Raw genomic sequence first — 17,695 nt, forward strand, 5'->3', positions numbered from 1 at the left:
TACTTTCTAAACGTGTTGCTAATTTCTAACATACATGTTTCTTGAATGCCTCAAAATGATCTTGTTTAAATAATTAGTCCTGAGTTTAGTCTGTCAGGCTGCGCAGCCCAGGAGCCGAGACAGCGGGATCTTTTCTCTGATGCAGGTCCCGCAGTCCTGTAGTAAACATATGATTGTAGAAATGTAACCAATTACACAGTCCATTGGTGGACCATGGGTGATAAAGGTGTGTCAATGCTAGCGTGAGAGGCGACATTTACAGGCAGCCTGCTAGGCCTCACTCAGGGCAGTAACACTTTCTCCTCTTATCAGGAGTGTTTATATTGGCCGGTGCGGTCTGTTATAGCAACCGTGAAGGAGTCGTACAACAAGACAGCGGCCTGGACTGACTGAGCTGCTAAATGGTGAGTTAGTTGAAATTTAGCTATTTTCAAAGTTTTGTCGCAGAAGTTTACTTTAATTCAGACAACAGGATAAAGGGCTGGTTCTTCAGTGGAGCACAGACAACCTTGTTGACCAGGAAGAATGGAAGAGACATGGGAGGGAGACTGTTTTAATACAATGCTATTGTATCCGGTGTGGTTAAGTCAAAAGTCCTTAGTCTCTGGCTAAGTCAAACAAACTAGCTAACAGCTAACTTAACGGTAATTGACCCTACTTCATGGGATGGGTGCAGCCCTGCAGTCGGGTTTCGATACGATGCTCTCCATGTGGCTGCGTAGCTCACTGAAACAGAAAGTGAATCTAATGTCAGTTCAGAACCTCATTTTACATCGCCTGATAGAGGTTAGTTGGCTTTTCTTTTCTACATTTGGTCTGAGAGACTGGTAATTTGTAGGTGAAGAGGTGCTGGTTGAAAATACCCCTCTCAATAATAATAATAATAATAATGATAATTTCAATCATTTCACTTCTTTCAGCTGGTTGCAATGCATGGCCTCTGTAACATTCCAACTTATTGTATGTAAAATATGATTAAAAAGTGAAAGTTTGGTATTAGTACAAGTAACAGCAAAAGCTTCAGTGATAGGCTAGAAGTAGAGTCAGGTAAGAAGCCTTTGATGTTTTATCACAGTGATAACAGGATCATAATCCTATATTTTATCATAAGGAGTGATGCAGTTAATAATGTTTGGATGTGATGCTCTCCATGTGGCTGCGTAGCTCACTGAAACAGAAAGTGAATCTAATGTCAGTTCAGAACCTCATTTTACATCGCCTGATAGAGGTTAGGTGACTTTTCTTTTCTACATTTGATCTGACAGACTGTTAGTTTGTAGGTGAAGAGGTGCTGGTTGAAAATAACACTCTCAATAATAATAATAATAATAATAATAATTTCAATCATTTCACTTCTTTCAGCTTGTTGCAATGCATGGCCTCTGTAACATTCTCACATCTTGTATATGAAATATGATTAAAAAGTAGAAGTTTGGTATTGGTACAAGTAACAGCAAAAGCTCCAGTGATAAAAGTAGAGTAAGTAAGTAAGTAAGTAAGAAGCCTTTGATGTCTTATCATAGTGATAACAGGTCAGGATCATAATCTTATCTTATCATAAGGGCGGACTGATGCAGTAAAGACAATTTATATAGTGTCTATATATTTGACTGATACTTTAATTGTGATATGAGTCAGGAATTTAGTGAGTATTGTTTAAATACCCATATGTTATTGACAAAATGCATAAAAATGATAAAGATGTGAATTTTCTGAGAGTAATTTGCAGACAGAGCAATGCCTAACACCACAGTGTTTCATAATGATACGTTGACACATTTGACCTCTGTCAAAAGTCAATCAAAACCCCTGTGATTTGGTTGTTGCACTTGACCATTTTGAGATTTTGTTAATATTTTGATAAACTGTACATAATACTTGTACATGGGTGGTGGATAAAACTGAACTTGTTGAACACGCTTTTTTCTGTTTTTTTTTTATATAGAGAATCACATCAACAACTCTGAGAGTGTGAATTCAAACTCCTTTCAGAGGAAACCAGTCTCGAGAAGTATGGCTCATAATAATGGTAAGTCTGATCCTCAACCCAACTGAACTGCTTTACACTGGATTTATTTACATGACACCAAATGCTGCAGCAGTGCTAGATATAAACAGTCACAGGGCCCTCTGTGGTAATTCTGCCGTTGTTTATACTTGGAGAGGTTTGACGTAATTGGGATGGCTCTTCCGTATCCCCAGAGGGAAATAGGGGGCGGTGGTGGTGTGGAGAGAAAGTCATCATTAGTCACAGAGGTGTGAGTCTCAGTGGATTACTTACCTGTGCATGTGTGAGACCTGTTAGTGTCATGTTCACAATGTCAACATCACTCATATGAATCCACCTGCTGCAAATGTACTCAGCCAAAATCCACTACTGTTCCCTGATGTAAAACTTTATGTAAATAATGGATATTTGGGCAAATACAACAGTTTTGTTTGTTTTTTTAATAATAAGAATAACATCAATAGCAAACTGATAACTGGGATAGTTCAACATTTTGGCAAATTGGCCCATTGACATAATCCCAATACTTTTAGGAGTAGGTTCGTTACCTTTAATTGTCAGTGCAAGCTGTTTTTAGAATGGCGGAGCAGAGCCATGAGCTGCTCAGAGCTACGCTACGGAGGCTAATGGGATTTCTTAGTTTCCCTCATCAAACTCCTCAAATACACAATCCAACAACTCCAAAACGCTCTGGTGGACAAGTTGTGACCTGCACATTCACCACGCTATGAGATGATAACGTAGTGTTGTTTCCGAGGTAAATTCATGCGAAACCACTGATGCATGTTTCTGTCAGGGACAGTTTTTCAGCAAGCAGTCTCTGTATTTACCTCGAAAACAACTCTGTCTCATAACGTTCTGTTATTATCTCATAGCGTGGTGAATGTGCAGGTCACAACTTGTCCACCAGAGCGTTGTGGAGTTGTAGGATTGTGTATTTGACGAGTTTGATGAGGGAAACCAAGAAATCCCATTAGCCTCCATAGCGTAGCTCTGAGCAGCTCACGGCTCTGCTCCGCTGTTCTAAGAATAACTTGCACCGACAATTAAAGGTAACAAACCTACTGCTATGACTATAGGGGTTATGGCAATGGGCCAATTTGCCAAAATGTTGAACTATCCCTTTAAGTTGAACCTGCTGATCCTTGGTGTGTCTTTTGTCCTCAGATGCGCAGGCTGAGTTGGACTCAGTGGAGGCCGAGCTGGAGCTGGTGGAGCTGCAGATCACGGAGCTGCTGCAGAAGCAGGCTGACCTCACCTCCCGTAAGAATGCGCTGCTGCAGTCGCTGGGGGAGGCCTGTGACGCTGCACAGTCCTCCTCATCCTCATCTTCCTCCAAGTCTAAACCTGAGCCTGCGATGAGCCAGAAGGAGTTGAAACGCTATGATGGAACAGGTACGGTGCACACATGGTTACAGTACACTGTAAAGAGTGAATAGCTTTGTGTGTTAATTATTCTTTGTCTCTTCAGACTTTCCGTGGTCTAAAGAAGTGGATCAGTGCCTGAAGAGCTCATTCCGCCTCTCCAAGTTCAGACGGCTGCAGCTGAGGGCCATCAATCTGACCCTGTCGGGCAAAGATCTCTTCCTGGTTATGCCGACAGGAGGAGGAAAAAGTCTCTGCTACCAGCTGCCAGCTCTCTGCTCCAAGGGTACACACACTGATACACAGTTTGTGAGGTAATTCTGTTTGTTCTGTGTGTACTTTACACACTCACTGACTCGTGTGTGTGTCTCAGGCTTTACTCTGGTGGTGACTCCCCTGGTGTCCCTGATGGAGGACCAGATCATGTACTTGAAGTCGATGAATGTGCCAGCAGTCATGCTGAACGCTTCCAGCAGCAAGGTAACGACATCAGCTCAACGTTTACTTTCACTTTTGTTCTCCTCCCTAACTCTAACATTAACCCTCTCCTCCCTGTTATACTGCTCACAAACCTCACAATCCACAAAAATAAATTGCCGGTGACAACAGTAGGTAGAAATGACTTCTTTAAAAATATGTTAAGATCTAGGATTGTGGAAAATGCAGTTTACACATTTCCTGGAAAGATGCTGTATGTGGCTGTTTGATTAATATTCTATATTCTAATTTAGAATATGTGTGTACGTCACGTTGCTCTGGGACACGCCCCTTTTGTTCAGACTGAGTGGCAAAACAAACCTCCCTCAGCCATCAGCCATTAGATTTAAACAGAAACCAAAACCACTGGTGTCTGCCCTCCTCCTTCAGTAGCCTATCTCCATGTCCTCTACAGTCACATTGTTTACGTTGTGTGTTTTAATCAATCTTTCATCAAATTTACTTTTTCAAAACTGTGACCAGCTATGAAATATTTTCACATGAATTTTCACTTTTTTATTTTATTTTATTTTTTATATATTTTATTTGTGAGCTTTTTTTTTCTCTTTTTTAACAAACAGACAAATCACACAAAAAAGACGAAACAAACAAGCAAACCAACCAACCAACCAACCAACAAACAAAGAAACAAATAGCCCATTTTAGCAGGCATGAGTCAACTAGAGACCATAACATCAAAATGTAAAGTTCCAAAGACCTTAAAGAAAAAAGACAATAACTAATGGTATCTTTACCTGCTAAGAGAGTAATTAATGGTTACAAAACGAAACAGAACAAAATAAAACAGAAAAACAAAGAAAGAAGGAAAAGAAATTATAGGGGGGCAGTCCATCAACATAGTCCCACCTACGTGTAAACATAGGTTTAACATAGTAACAACACTTCTAGATGGAGAAATTAATTAAGAGATCCCATCTAGCAATGCCAAAAATGGCTTCCAGATCCTCTGGAAGAGTGTTTGAGAGTTATTTGTGTTGTAGCGAATATACGCCATTCTAGCAACAGAACACATCTCATTGAGCCACCTATTGAAACATAGTGTGGCTGGGGATTTCCAATTTAATAGTATTATTTTTTTGGCTGCCACCATGCCTATCCTGAGGGCTTGCCAAAAAGTGCCATGGTGCATTCAGGAGGAATACAGATGCCATACTGCCTGGAAAACCAGTTAAATATGTTAAACCAGATGTGTATATATTATACATATATTTTTATTCACATTTTTATTTTTTATTTAAACTTTTTTTAGGAGCATAGCAAGACAGTGATGGCTGGAATGATCGATCCAAACAGCCCTTTCAAGCTGGTGTACGTGACTCCTGAGAAGATCGCCAAGAGCAAAATGTTCATGTCTCGTCTGGAGAAAGCCCACAATGCAAATCTGCTGAGTCGCATCGCTCTGGACGAGGTGCACTGCTGCAGCCAGTGGGGACACGACTTCAGACCAGGTGGGACGGGATCTGAATTTAATGGGGGGGTCCTCTCTCCTTAGATGGTCTTAGTTTTCTCTTTCAGATAAAATTGAAAGGTCTAGAAGAGATTTGAATTATTTTGTGTGTTTGTTGTTGTGTAGATTACAAACTGCTGGGCATCCTGAAGAGGCAGTTCCCCAAAGTGCCCCTCATCGGCCTCACCGCCACGGCAACCAGTGGCGTCCTCAAGGACTGCGAGAAGATCCTGTGTCTGTCTCAGCCAATCACGCTCACCTCGTCCTTCAACCGAACCAATCTCTACTACGAGGTGGTCTCCATGGCAACTACACTCACTCGCACACCTCAGCCACCTGCGTTACGGACAAACACACACAAACACAGCAGATGCCTCTCTGAACATCCTCCCACCTGCTCTGCACACACCTGCTAACACGTGTCTGACCTTTTAAAAACCATGTGGGCTGTTTAGCAGCTGCTTACATGACAGGACAGCTGGAGCCACATGTTTAGCCATTATTAGGGTTTTCACAAACTTCTGAAGCTGTATCATATCCTCCAGCTTCAGGGTATTCCAGTTCAAGGTTCAAGGTCCGTTTTTATTTTACAAATCATTTTAAAATCCCAAATACAATTTTAATTCATAATATACAGCAGACATGATCTTGTAAAAAGGGAAACCCCAGAAGCTATCTGTAGCTTATGAACGGGGGCCCAGAGACATCAAAACAACAATACAATATATTATGAAAAACAATTCCTATTTCTACCTAAAATCTACCTAACCATCTAAAGTAATTCCATAAATACAAAGAGTTTATGGTTTAATACAATAATAACACAATAACAACTCATGAGGCACAGGTACATGAAACAGAAAAACAGCAAACCGAGCTTGATTAAAACATATTTCAGCAGTAGTTTGTTTGTTTTAATCTCTTTTTAAAAATAGACAGTGATGCAGACTCTTTTATCGTGCTCTCAACCTCATTCCAAGTCTGTGATCCTTTAATGGTCACGCTAAGACTTGTACATTTCAGTTTACGTCTCTTCCCCTTTATAAGTTGTTTCCTTCTTGTGTTGTATTCGTGAGTGGGTAAAGAAATTGTTCACTATTAAAAGCAGCTTGCAACTTTCGTCATAGGTCAGAAATGACATCTTTGGATTTTTGCTCTCAACTGTCAAAGTGAACACATGAAACAAGTTATTTTCACTCCTCCTATAGAAAATAGAACAGTGGCACTAACAGTCTGATTTTTCTCAGGTTCGTATGAAAGATTCGGACAACGATGTATCAATAGGTGACATGGCCGCTCTGATCAACAAAAAATACAAGAACCAGTCAGGTACGGTATCAAATTATAAAATTAAAAGCAGCTCTAATGCAGTTTTAGACGTGTGACTAAATAGATCATTTGAACTGTATGTATTCACTGCTCACTTCCTGTTGTGTGTGTGTGTGTTTTATTTGTCGCAGGGATTGTGTACGTGTTCTCTCAGAAGGATGCAGAGTCTGTGGCCTCTGAGCTCCAGAAGAGGAACATCCTGGCTGCTGCTTACCACGCTAACATGGAGCCTGCTGACAAGACCCAGGTTCACCGCCAGTGGAACTCCAACAAAATTCTGGTAAATGGGTGTGATATGATGTGATTTCTGATATGATTTTTACACTTTCAGTATTAGTTTTTACACTGAATGTTAAATGGAATCAGGTAACTTGGAACAAATGGTAGATGAGCTGATTAATTTCCCTTTGGGGATCAATAAAATTCTTCTTATTCTTACAAAATAAAAAAAACTGAAAGAAGGAAGTAAGAGGAAAGGGGGGGAAAAAACCATAAGGTAACAAATGAAAACTGCTATTGTTGTTATATTTGAAGATGTCATTATGTGACCGTGTGTCCTCCAGGTGGTCGTCGCCACTGTGGCGTTCGGCATGGGCATCGACAAGCCTGATGTTAAGTTTGTCATCCACCACACCATCAGCAAGTCCATGGAGAACTACTACCAAGAGAGTGGACGTGCAGGTAGGGTCGGCTCTTTATTTCCATCAGGACATTATAGCAGAGTATTATTTCTAATATACCCTCATTTAACATTTTGTCTCTCCAGGGCGAAATGACAGTCCAGCAGACTGCATCGTCTACTATGGCTACTCTGATATCTTCAGGATCAGCACCATGGTGGTCATGGAGAACGTGGGTCAACAGAAGCTGCTGCAGATGGTTAACTACTGCCAGAATGCTGACAAGTAATACACACACACTCACACACACCCATACTATGATGGATGAGTGCTTTCACAGCATGACTTGAATATCTGTTGAATCTCATGTTTGCTCCATGAAGGTGTAGGCGCTCTCTCATGGCTGCCCATTTTGACGAGGTGTGGGACGATAAAGGATGCAACCAGATGTGTGATAACTGCCGCGATGCAAAAGGTGTGTGTACGGGATATGTTTTCTGACTTGAAAAAAATCTTTGTTTCTTGTTGAAAAGACAAATCTTTAGCCACAAATCTAATCTCTGCTCCTCCAGGCTGCACTACTGTGAACATTACCCAGCATGCCAGGCAGGTGGTGGAGATCCTGGAGCTGGCAGCATCTTCGGATGAGAAGCTGACCCCTCTGAAGCTGATGGAGGCGTGGATGGGGAAAGGCCCCGTCAAGCACAGGAAGATGATGCAGGTCACCACGCTGTCCCGGCTGCAGGCCGAGGCTGTGATCGTGCAGATGCTGGTGCAGGGATACCTCAAGTAACGTCATGCTCCGTTGTTTCTGTTCACTTTGTCAGGATTTAGACATTGTCGTCATATTATTTGGAAACTCTGGCTTGACATTGTGTTCCTTTTTTCTAAACAGATTGACCTATGTATTGATTTTAAGGCCAGTGTTATTGGTATATTACTGATTTGTGTTGTTTTCAAATCACAGTACCGTATTTTCCGCACTATAAGGCGCACTTAAAAGCCTTTAATTTTCTCAAAAAACGACAGTGCGCCTTATAATACGGAGCGCCTTATATATGGATCAATTGGTTGATTCATACTCAGCTCCATCTAGGGGATGCATAACGTAACCCCAGTTTGACTACAGTATCTTCTATTCTACCGTAGATGACCAAATAGTCGCCCGCGTGCAAATACGCGCCTGTGCTCTAATAGCCGCCGGGGTCCGACCTCATTTGGCAAAATAAACGCCGGTTCAATTAAACGCCCGGGCGATTAAGTGTTTACCATAGCCTTGCACAGAAAAAAAGTTTTTTTTAACAGCGTATCACCGGCTCTCACCTCTTCTGTCAGTCAGCCCCTCCTCTCGCTCTCTCTCGCATGCAGGTGCACACACACACACAGACACACAAACACAGGGACCTATCCCGTCGCGCTGGACTACTAATAGACAAAGACAAATAGATAAATGCGCTATGTTGAAATTACCGCGATCGACCCCCCCTCCCGCTATCGTTCATAACACTGATATGATCAGCTCCCTGTGTCGCGGTAACACAGTCTTTGTATTTATTGTTTGATGTCAATAACGATGTCGGGAGTAGTTTTGTTCCAGCGGGTGACCACCTTGTTCTTTGCATGATGGTCTGGTGCTGCTCATTGCAAAAATAAATTGTAGCCTGTTGCAAATACGCGCCTGGTTCTTATAAACGCCCGGGCTACTAAATGGTCATCTACGGTATGCGCCTTATAATCCGGTGCGCCCTATATATGAAAACAGTTCTAAAATAGGCCATTCATTGAAGGTGCGTCTTATAATCCGGTGCGTCTTATAGTGCGGAAAATACGGTAGCTACATTTTTATTGAGAACCTGCTTATTTTCTGGCGTAATGGGATAGTTTAACATTTTGGCAAATTCGCATATTGCCATAATCTTTATAGTCATATAAGTAAGTTCATTACCTTTAATTATCGGTGCATTTTGTTTTGAGATCAGCGGGGCAGAGACGCGAGCTGCTCAGCGAACACAATGGGGGTGAATGGTACAGGTCCCCTGTCCCTCATCAAACTCATCAAATACACAATCCAACAACTCCAAAACGCTCTGGTGGACAAGTTGTGACCTGCACATTCACCATGCTATGAAATAATAATGTAACATTACAAGACAGAGTTGTTTTGGAGGCAAATGCATAACCAGAACTACATTCCATACATGGCTGCTGGGCGGAGTGATTTCAAAAGCGCAAATAGTTCAGAGTATTTGCTTCATGTGTTTTGAGGGACAGGCGCCCTGTACCATTCACCTCCATAGCATTAGCTGAGCAGCTCACGTCTCTGCCCTGCCGATCTCATAACAACATGCACCAATAATTAAAGGTAAAGAACCTACTTCTATGACTATAGGGATTATGGCAATAGGCAAATTTGCCAAAATGTGGTAGTATCCCTTTAATAATTTCTAGGAGGTGGATGGTTAGTTGGCAATCACTGATGAATTAATCGACAAGCTAATTTTCTCAGCTGTAGATAATTACTGTTAATTACCAGAGGATTAGCCAAATTACAAAATGAGCGCTCAGATATGGTCTGGTTGATGTAGTGTAAGACACTCTGAACAGCTCTGAGTCTGACGCAAGTGTGTGACTCCCCCCTGTCTGTGTGTGGACCTCAGAGAGGATTTCAGCTTCACTCCGTACACCACCTACTTCTACATGAAGCTGGGCAGGAAGGCTCCTCTGCTGAAGAGCCAGACTCACACCTTCAGCATGACCATCAGTAAAACACTGTCTTCATTCCCTGACGTGAGTACACCTGTTCAGTGTCACAGTGATGCATCACAAAACACTTCAACAGATGTTCCTGCATGTCTATCTCTATCTCTAGCACACTCTGCATAATATGTAAAAAACACAAAGACAATATTGAAATATTATTTTATTCCCCAAATTCTCTCACTCCAATATTATCTTTTTTTATATATTGACATGTTAACTTTTTTTTTTTGCAAGGATATTAAACAGGAGAAACTGAAATATCACAATTACTATGACAGTAGTGCTATGACACAATTGTAGCTCAGTTCTTTTCCATCATTTTTGAGATGTTTCTACACCTTGATCACCAGTTCATTCATCACCATTCATCCAGTCCACTTGTGGTGAATTCAGCTGATTGGGTAGGATGTAGAAAGACACGCGTACTGTAGCAAAAGGCTTCGGCATTCAACTGCATACAGGATTCAGAGACAGGACTGGGTTGAGGCACAGATACAGAAGAAATGCTCTACTCCTGCATCCAAGGCTCCCAAGAGCACAGTGGCCTCCACAACTCTTAAATAACAGGTTTGGAACAACCAGTTCTGGCTGCAGGCCAAACAGAGAAATCAGAGGGACGTGGCCTTGGTAAGATCATCTTGAGGGATGAGTAAGAACCCGACTGCAGCACTGCAGAGTGACCAGACGAAGCCTCTCCCCAGTGAAAGTTTAGGGGAAACCAGACAGGATGTTCAGTATTAGTCATCCTTCAGTCAAGGTGCAGAAACATCTCAAAGGGAAATGAGAGGCATCTGAACTAAATTATAGGAAATCATAGCAAAGGCTGTGAAGAATGTCAGTGTGATATTTAAATTTTTTCCTTCTTGATGCATAGATATGATTTCTGAAATGCTGAGTTCACTCTGTGATTAGTTCCGTAAAGTGATGTGATATCTTGAGATGAGTCCAAACTGAAACTGGAGTTTTACAACACTGTTTTTTGGGGGGTAAACATTCACAAAAAAGAAGTTTAGGTTAGAGTAAGAATCACAGTAATGGTTCTGGCAGCAGTGAATCCTGCTTTTGATGAATATAATATTGGCTCATATATAATAACTTAGAAAAATCCTCTCACTCCAGTAGATGTGGGGCTCTTCTCTTCAGTGCTCTACTAAACTATTTCTCTATTTCTCCTGTGTTTTGTTCAGTGATGTGTTTTTTTTTCCAGTTTCTCCTCTCTGTTTTTGTGAAGTCTGTCTAATCAGTTTCTTCTTCTTCCAATGTGTGCCTGATGTGTCAATCGGTCATATAAAATCCTTTCACATGTTTTCTAATTGTCTAAAAGTCCACAAAGGTAAGTCACTTGAATCTAAGTTAAATGTCAGTTTGACTCTGTGTACACTGATATTCAAGAGTTTTGTGTTTGGACTTTAAAGACCTGACAATGTAAAAACAAAAACCTTCACCACACAGCTGCTGATAATGATCATTAGTACTCTAACTTGATTAATTGTAGATTAAATCATCGTAGTTCACGTAGATTACACTTCTAATCTAAAATACACATTTTCTTTTTTTGTTTTGCAATTTTGGCCCCATGAGTTTTAAATGTGAGGCAAAAATACAACCGGTGTGGAGGAGAATACACTGTAGTATCACTGCCCCTTTTGATATATTCATTCATTTAGTGCAGTGCAGAACTGTCTCCCCCTTCTGGCATTGACAGTAACAACACAAACACTGACACATGCCAGGGACATTGTGAACCCTGGAAGGTCCCGGGACTGTGTTTGTGAAAAGTGATTGTGAAATAGTTTTAAATATAGACACATTAACACAGTTCCAAGGCAATAATCAGTTACTTAGTCAGAGTAAATATAAATCTTCAACTCTGGCAAACCAATCAGTTGCAGGACTGTAACACTGAGATCAGCCTCAGAAAGGCAAATCACCTAAGGTTTGAAAGTGGTATCTATATCATAATTAACATATGACATCATCAAGCAACATTTAGTGACTTTACAATTTGGTTTTTCCCAATTGAAGCTAGTTGGTTGGAACCCTCAACAGTCTTCAGCAATGTCATCAGTGTTTTACATTAACCACATACAGTACACCGACCAGTCATAACCAAGAGTGTGACCCAGTCCTATTATCTATTATTATATGTCCAAGTATAATGTGTTGCTGTGGAGCACTAGCATGGGAAATGTTGAGTTTCCTGCCACTGATTGGTTTGACCAGTGTTGTTTAAACTCATTTGGCAAAGACTTGAAAGTAATGCATCCTTTTCTAAGTAAAAACTCAGATGATGATGTAATTAAAATGAGCCGTATTAAAGTGTTTTGCTCGTGCTACGTAGCCGACATTAGCATCAGCAGCTGTTGACTCACCAGTCTTGCAGAGAACTTGAGCCATCACTGTGTTTACAAGACAAGAGCTCATAGAAAGAGCTGTCAGTGCAGCCTGGATGTTACTGGGAAGTAATGACACTGGCCCACCAGGCTGCATGCTAACTTCAGTTGATGAGAAGAAGTGATTGAAATAGAAGCAAACTGAAAGGGATGCTGCTCACTGCTGGAGACAGCAACTCTAAAGAGATGATGAACTCCAACGTTTGTTCTGGAGCTACAAGTAACAGCTGCTGATGCTAACGTTAGCCATGTAGCAATAGCAAAAAAATAAGACATGCTTCTTCAAAGCCCAGGCTGGATGGTGTCAGATCCCTGTCGAAGTGGAAGATACTGTCCTGTACATCCTTGTCCAGTCTTAAGTGTCCAATGTTGTCCTCTTTAGCGTCCCCTCATCCACTCCACATAGGTGTGAACCCTCTCGAGTAAAAGCCTGTTGTCAATGACCTGCAGGTAAAAGCTGCGAGTGACCAGGCCAAAGCCAAAGAGGGAAAGAGATCAAATCAGAGTGCTGGAGACGCCCCTGCGTCCAAGAAAAACAAGACACGCCCCTAGTCCCCCCCCATCCCACCCCACTGAGAGGACAAGCTGACAAAGTACAGTCCTTCATTCTTTTGTTCTGTTCACTGCTGCTTCTTTTGGCATGGCGCTGTCCAGACCTGCACTTCCCTTTGTATACATTTGGATCAGACTATCTGGGTGTTAGAGGATTGAACAGAGTCTGCTTTTAATTAACTGGTAATCAACAAAAAGCTTTATAACTTGTATCATAATAAGCATGATATCGACTAATCATTAATAATGGGTGATGAAGAAATTATTGGCAACACAACCTCCAATTGTTGTTGCATGGGTTAGGAGCTATACTAACTAATACTAACTATACTGCCTGTACATTCATTTTTAACTGCTAATGTTCACTGCTCATTGGATCAAGCTAAATTTAAATGTGATTATAGTAGCATAGCCTCTATAGGGCTGCCACCTAGCTGGAAAATCTATAATATTTTCTAATAATTTGGTGTCATGATTGTTGCATGGTTCACAGTTTTGCTGTATTTTGTGTTGGCAAATAAAACAGTAGTTTATTTGACTGACTTTATTATTGCCCAAGCCCATCACTCATGTTTCTTAGTGCCAGTGTTCATACTCAGGTGCATGCTTTTGCTAACTTTCACTAACATTTCATTGCACATGATCAGTTCATTCTCACTGACTGCACAGACTTGGCTCCATGTTGCCTCAGAGGAACTTAAAGGGATAGTTCAACATTTTGGCAAATTGGCCCATTGCTGTAATCCCTATAGATTTAGGAGTATAGGTTTGTTACCTTTAATTGTCAGTGCAAGCTATTTTTAGAACGGCGGAGCAGAGCAGCAAGCTGCTCAGAGCTACGCTACGGAGGCTAATGGAATTTCTTGGTTTCCCTCATCAAACTTATCAAATACACAATCCAACAACTCCAAAACGGTCTGGTGGACAAGTTGTGACCTGCACATTCACCACGCTATAAGATAATAATGGAACGTTACGAGTTGTTTTCGAGGTAAATTCATGCAAAAACTGATGCACGTTGGATTGTATATTTGATGAGTTTGATGAGAGAAACCAAGAAATCCCATTAGCCTCCGTAGCGTAGCTCTGAGCAGCTCACAGTTCTGCTCCGCCGTTCTAAAAATAGCTTGCACCGACTATTAAAGGTAACAAACCTAATGCTATGACTATAGGGATTATGGCAATGGGCCAATCTGCCAAAATGTTGAACCATACCTTTAAAGAAAATATAAATATGGCTGCCTGCAGTATTTTGGCATGTTGAACATTTTTTTCTGGATTCATGTTTAAATGCTACTGTTGTTTCTATTGTTGTTCACTAACACTGGTTTTCACATTCACAGGAATCATCAGCTGTTGACGTCAGTGAGAAGGAGGGTGAGATAACCTTTGACCCCGTTGTCATGGACAACAGCTGCCCCCCACAACCCAAACAGAAACTATTTAAAGAACAGAGGAACCTGTCCAGGAAACAGGACTTGAGGCCGGTCGGCCAGACAGACAAACAGACAGAGGAACCAAAACAAGTCCCACACAGACACGGCGAGGAAGACGAAGACATTAGGACTCAACATGTAGTTGTTGATGTTGAAATTAACATAATAGATAACTGTGTTGGTGATGATCAGAAAACGCCATCATGTCCAGGTAAACCCTGCTCAAAGAGGAAATCCACCACCCCTCAGAGATCGAGGAGGAAACCCCGTGCTAACTTAGAGGCGGAGGACGTTGCCGCTCTGCGTCCAGACGGCGTCGCCCTCGCCTACAGCGTGCCCAGCTCTCCATCCCAGACCTCGGGAATCTCCGACACGGCGGCCGAGGAGCTGTGCGAGCTGAGGAACTACTACAGCAGACAGCTCAGGAGGATAAACCACATTTCCCACGAATACCTGGGGCAGCCCGCCGAGCCAGGAGTGCTGGCGTGCATCAGGGAGCCTCTGAGGAGTCTCCGTCTTCCCCGCGGGGTGACCATCGCCCAGACAGCTCGCAGCCTGTGGACACGAGTGAGCAGCAGGCAGAAACTGATCCACCGCTGATATTCACAGGAAGCAGCTGGAGGACACACTGACTCTGTTAACCACTGTCCCACATAAAGAAGCTACTGTAGGTTTGACCTTGGAGAGATTGGACACAAATCTGACCTGGGACCAAAACATACTTGTATTATTCTCCCACAAACAAAAATGTCTGCCCATGAATATTATAAGATGTTTCGAACTTCACTTCATAGATTCATTGATATATGTTTTTATATTGTTGCCAATTCCTGAGTTTTCATGATTGTGAAGTTCTGTTTCATCAACATTATGAATCAGTCCAAATGGCAACGTGACCTGTCCCATGGCCTGTTAATTTAATTCTGGAAAGATTCTGAAATCAGCCTTTGTCCTGAATGAACAACTAACATTTAATAAAAGTGAGAGTTTTTTTGCAGTGTTTGTACTGTATAAGACCTAAAGACAGTTATTACTGTATGTATTTACTGTGACACCTGCAGGGTGGGTTCTTTCAGTTATGTCTCAAAAAGACACGTCCGAAGTCCCCTCATTAAGTGAGGAGTTAGCACATTAGTTTTCTAGTTGTAAATTAGTTGTTTTTACTAATTTACTAGTTGTGTGAACACATTTCTATTCTTTTTTTTATATTTGTCAACCGTTATGAAGACAAACGGTAATGTTCAGAAAATGAGTTATTTTTTATTAGGTATAACTTAAAAATAAATGTATGATCTTTTGTCATGATGTATACTGTACATGTACCTCTGCTGTTGGTAATATTGTTCCACTTATTTCTGTTTGGGTCATCCCCCAATGTTTTTTTTTTAATCCTCACAAAACATACTGTATGTTATGTATGCACATATGAGTTGGAGAACATGACAACGCTGAATAAAAATATAACACACAACATGGTCTGTTATTACAATTCAATTTTTATTTGTATATTCCAAATCTTAACATACTGTATGTAATCATCATACATCATGCATTATAGAAATAAATCTAACATGTGTTTTGAATGAAAAAGCTCTGTACTGGCAAGAATATAACTAGTGACATAAGAGAGGTCAGAGGTCAGAGAACATGACCTGTAGTTTTCCTTCTGTGACAATCTTCAAAGTGAACTGGACGGGATCTCTTTTGCTTCACGTTCATTATCAGAAAAATAAAGTCATGGGGCACTGAGCTGTAGTATGAAGTGTATTTCACAAAGAAGACGTTCCTTCTCATGTTTAAGAACTGCTAAATAATCTGTGACTTGTATGATCCCCCAGTGGTGCAGATCAGGTCAGTGCAGCAACATTACGTAACACAAATACTCACCCTTACAATATGGATAAAATGGTTTATTATAAAGCTGAGGTCAGGTAGTTTGTCCTTGACTCGTCAGAGTGTCCCACAAACTCTTCTTCCAGCAGGAGACAGTGTTTACTTTCTTCTGGTAGTTTGGTTAAAGACTCACAGATGTACTGATCCACGGTTTTATAACCGATTTCAAATGGTGCTAGACGGCCGCAGCAGGCTCTAAGCATCAGAAGAAATCAGTTATCTGTTGGTGGAGAAAAAGAGGTGAGGGAGGAGGTGAGGAGGAGAGGGAAGGATGGAGGGAGGGAGGGAGGGAGGGAGGGCTGTCCTGAGCTCGTCCTCGTGAGGCTCATTCACTGCCGGAGCTGTCCTCCTGTCCCCAAGAACACTGATTTCAAATGGTGCTAGACAACAGAAACACACATCTAAACCACCACGTGAAACCAGCTTCTGGGGGAAGATGTTTGGGGTGTCGGACCACAGCTGCAGCGGTGAGATGAGCCATCGGCAGGGAGTGACAGTTATGTGTTATGGCTATTATTATTATTATTATTTTATTTTATTTATTTTTTTATCAGTATTATTATTATTTTATGTTCTTGTACATTTAACAAGCAAGAACGTGAGCACAAGCAGGAGGAGGGTTGTGTCAGTCTGTCTTTGTTAGGATGACATACTAGGATGGACTTCTTACTCAACTTTGAGAGAGTGAACTTCATCTGACGGCACAAAGCTCATGACTCATGACAAAACAGTAGTAAAAGAAGAAATTAAGTATATATGTATATAGAGACATATATGTATATATATAGACTAGAAAAAAAGAAAATATAGCAAAGAAAAAAAGCATAAAAAGAAGATACAGATAGATAGATGGATGGATGGATGGATGGATGGATGGATGGATGGATGGATGGATGGATGGATAGATAGATGGATGGATGGATGGATGATAGATGGATGGGTGAATGGATGGATGGATAGATAGATGGATGGATAGACGGATGGGTGGATGGATGGATGCATAGATCATGGATGGATGGATAGATGGATGGGTGGGTGGGTGGGTGGGTGGATGGATGGATGGATGGATGGATAGATAGATAGATAGATAGATAGATAGATAGATAGATAGATAGATAGATAGATAGATCATGGATGGATGGATGGATGATAGATGGATGGATGGATAGATGGATGGGTGGGTGGGTGGATGGATAGATAGATAGATAGATAGATAGATAGATAGATAGATAGATAGATAGATAGATAGATAGATAGATAGATAGATAGATAGATAGATAGATAGATAGATAGATAGATAGATCCCTCTTGTGTTGATCCATGTGTCTGTCAGTAGAGGAGTGTTCCTGTCAGGGGAGGAGAACAGTGACAGTGTTTTTCATTTATCTGAAGTG

General features: G+C 41.3%; 1 protein-coding gene across 3 annotated transcripts; it reads left to right on the plus strand.

The window, feature by feature from the left end:
• The first annotated feature begins 347 nt into the window (after window positions 1–347).
• recql (RecQ helicase-like) lies at window positions 348–15,234 on the plus strand. 3 transcript variants are annotated; one of them, XM_085768984.1, is made up of 16 exons: window positions 348–404; window positions 1,946–2,029; window positions 3,176–3,403; window positions 3,480–3,659; window positions 3,747–3,853; window positions 5,121–5,319; window positions 5,445–5,611; window positions 6,566–6,647; window positions 6,779–6,927; window positions 7,211–7,328; window positions 7,414–7,552; window positions 7,651–7,742; window positions 7,840–8,056; window positions 9,925–10,054; window positions 12,871–13,013; window positions 14,316–14,444. In XM_085768984.1, exons 2-15 carry the CDS (start codon window positions 2,014–2,016, stop codon window positions 12,970–12,972), a joined length of 1,926 nt encoding a protein of 641 aa, XP_085625110.1. In that variant the 5' UTR covers window positions 348–404; window positions 1,946–2,013; the 3' UTR covers window positions 12,973–13,013; window positions 14,316–14,444. The 3 variants fall into 3 exon arrangements, with proteins under 3 accessions (XP_085625110.1, XP_085625111.1, XP_085625112.1); XM_085768985.1 differs by having other exon boundaries at window positions 7,840–8,051; window positions 9,920–10,054; XM_085768986.1 differs by lacking the exon at window positions 12,871–13,013 and having other exon boundaries at window positions 14,316–15,234.
• Window positions 15,235–17,695: the final 2,461 nt, after the last annotated feature.

The sequence above is a fragment of the Trachurus japonicus genome, chromosome 23, assembly GCF_045865225.1.
Source record: "Trachurus japonicus isolate A0001 chromosome 23, Traja_1.0".
Lineage (NCBI taxonomy): Eukaryota > Metazoa > Chordata > Actinopteri > Carangiformes > Carangidae > Trachurus > Trachurus japonicus.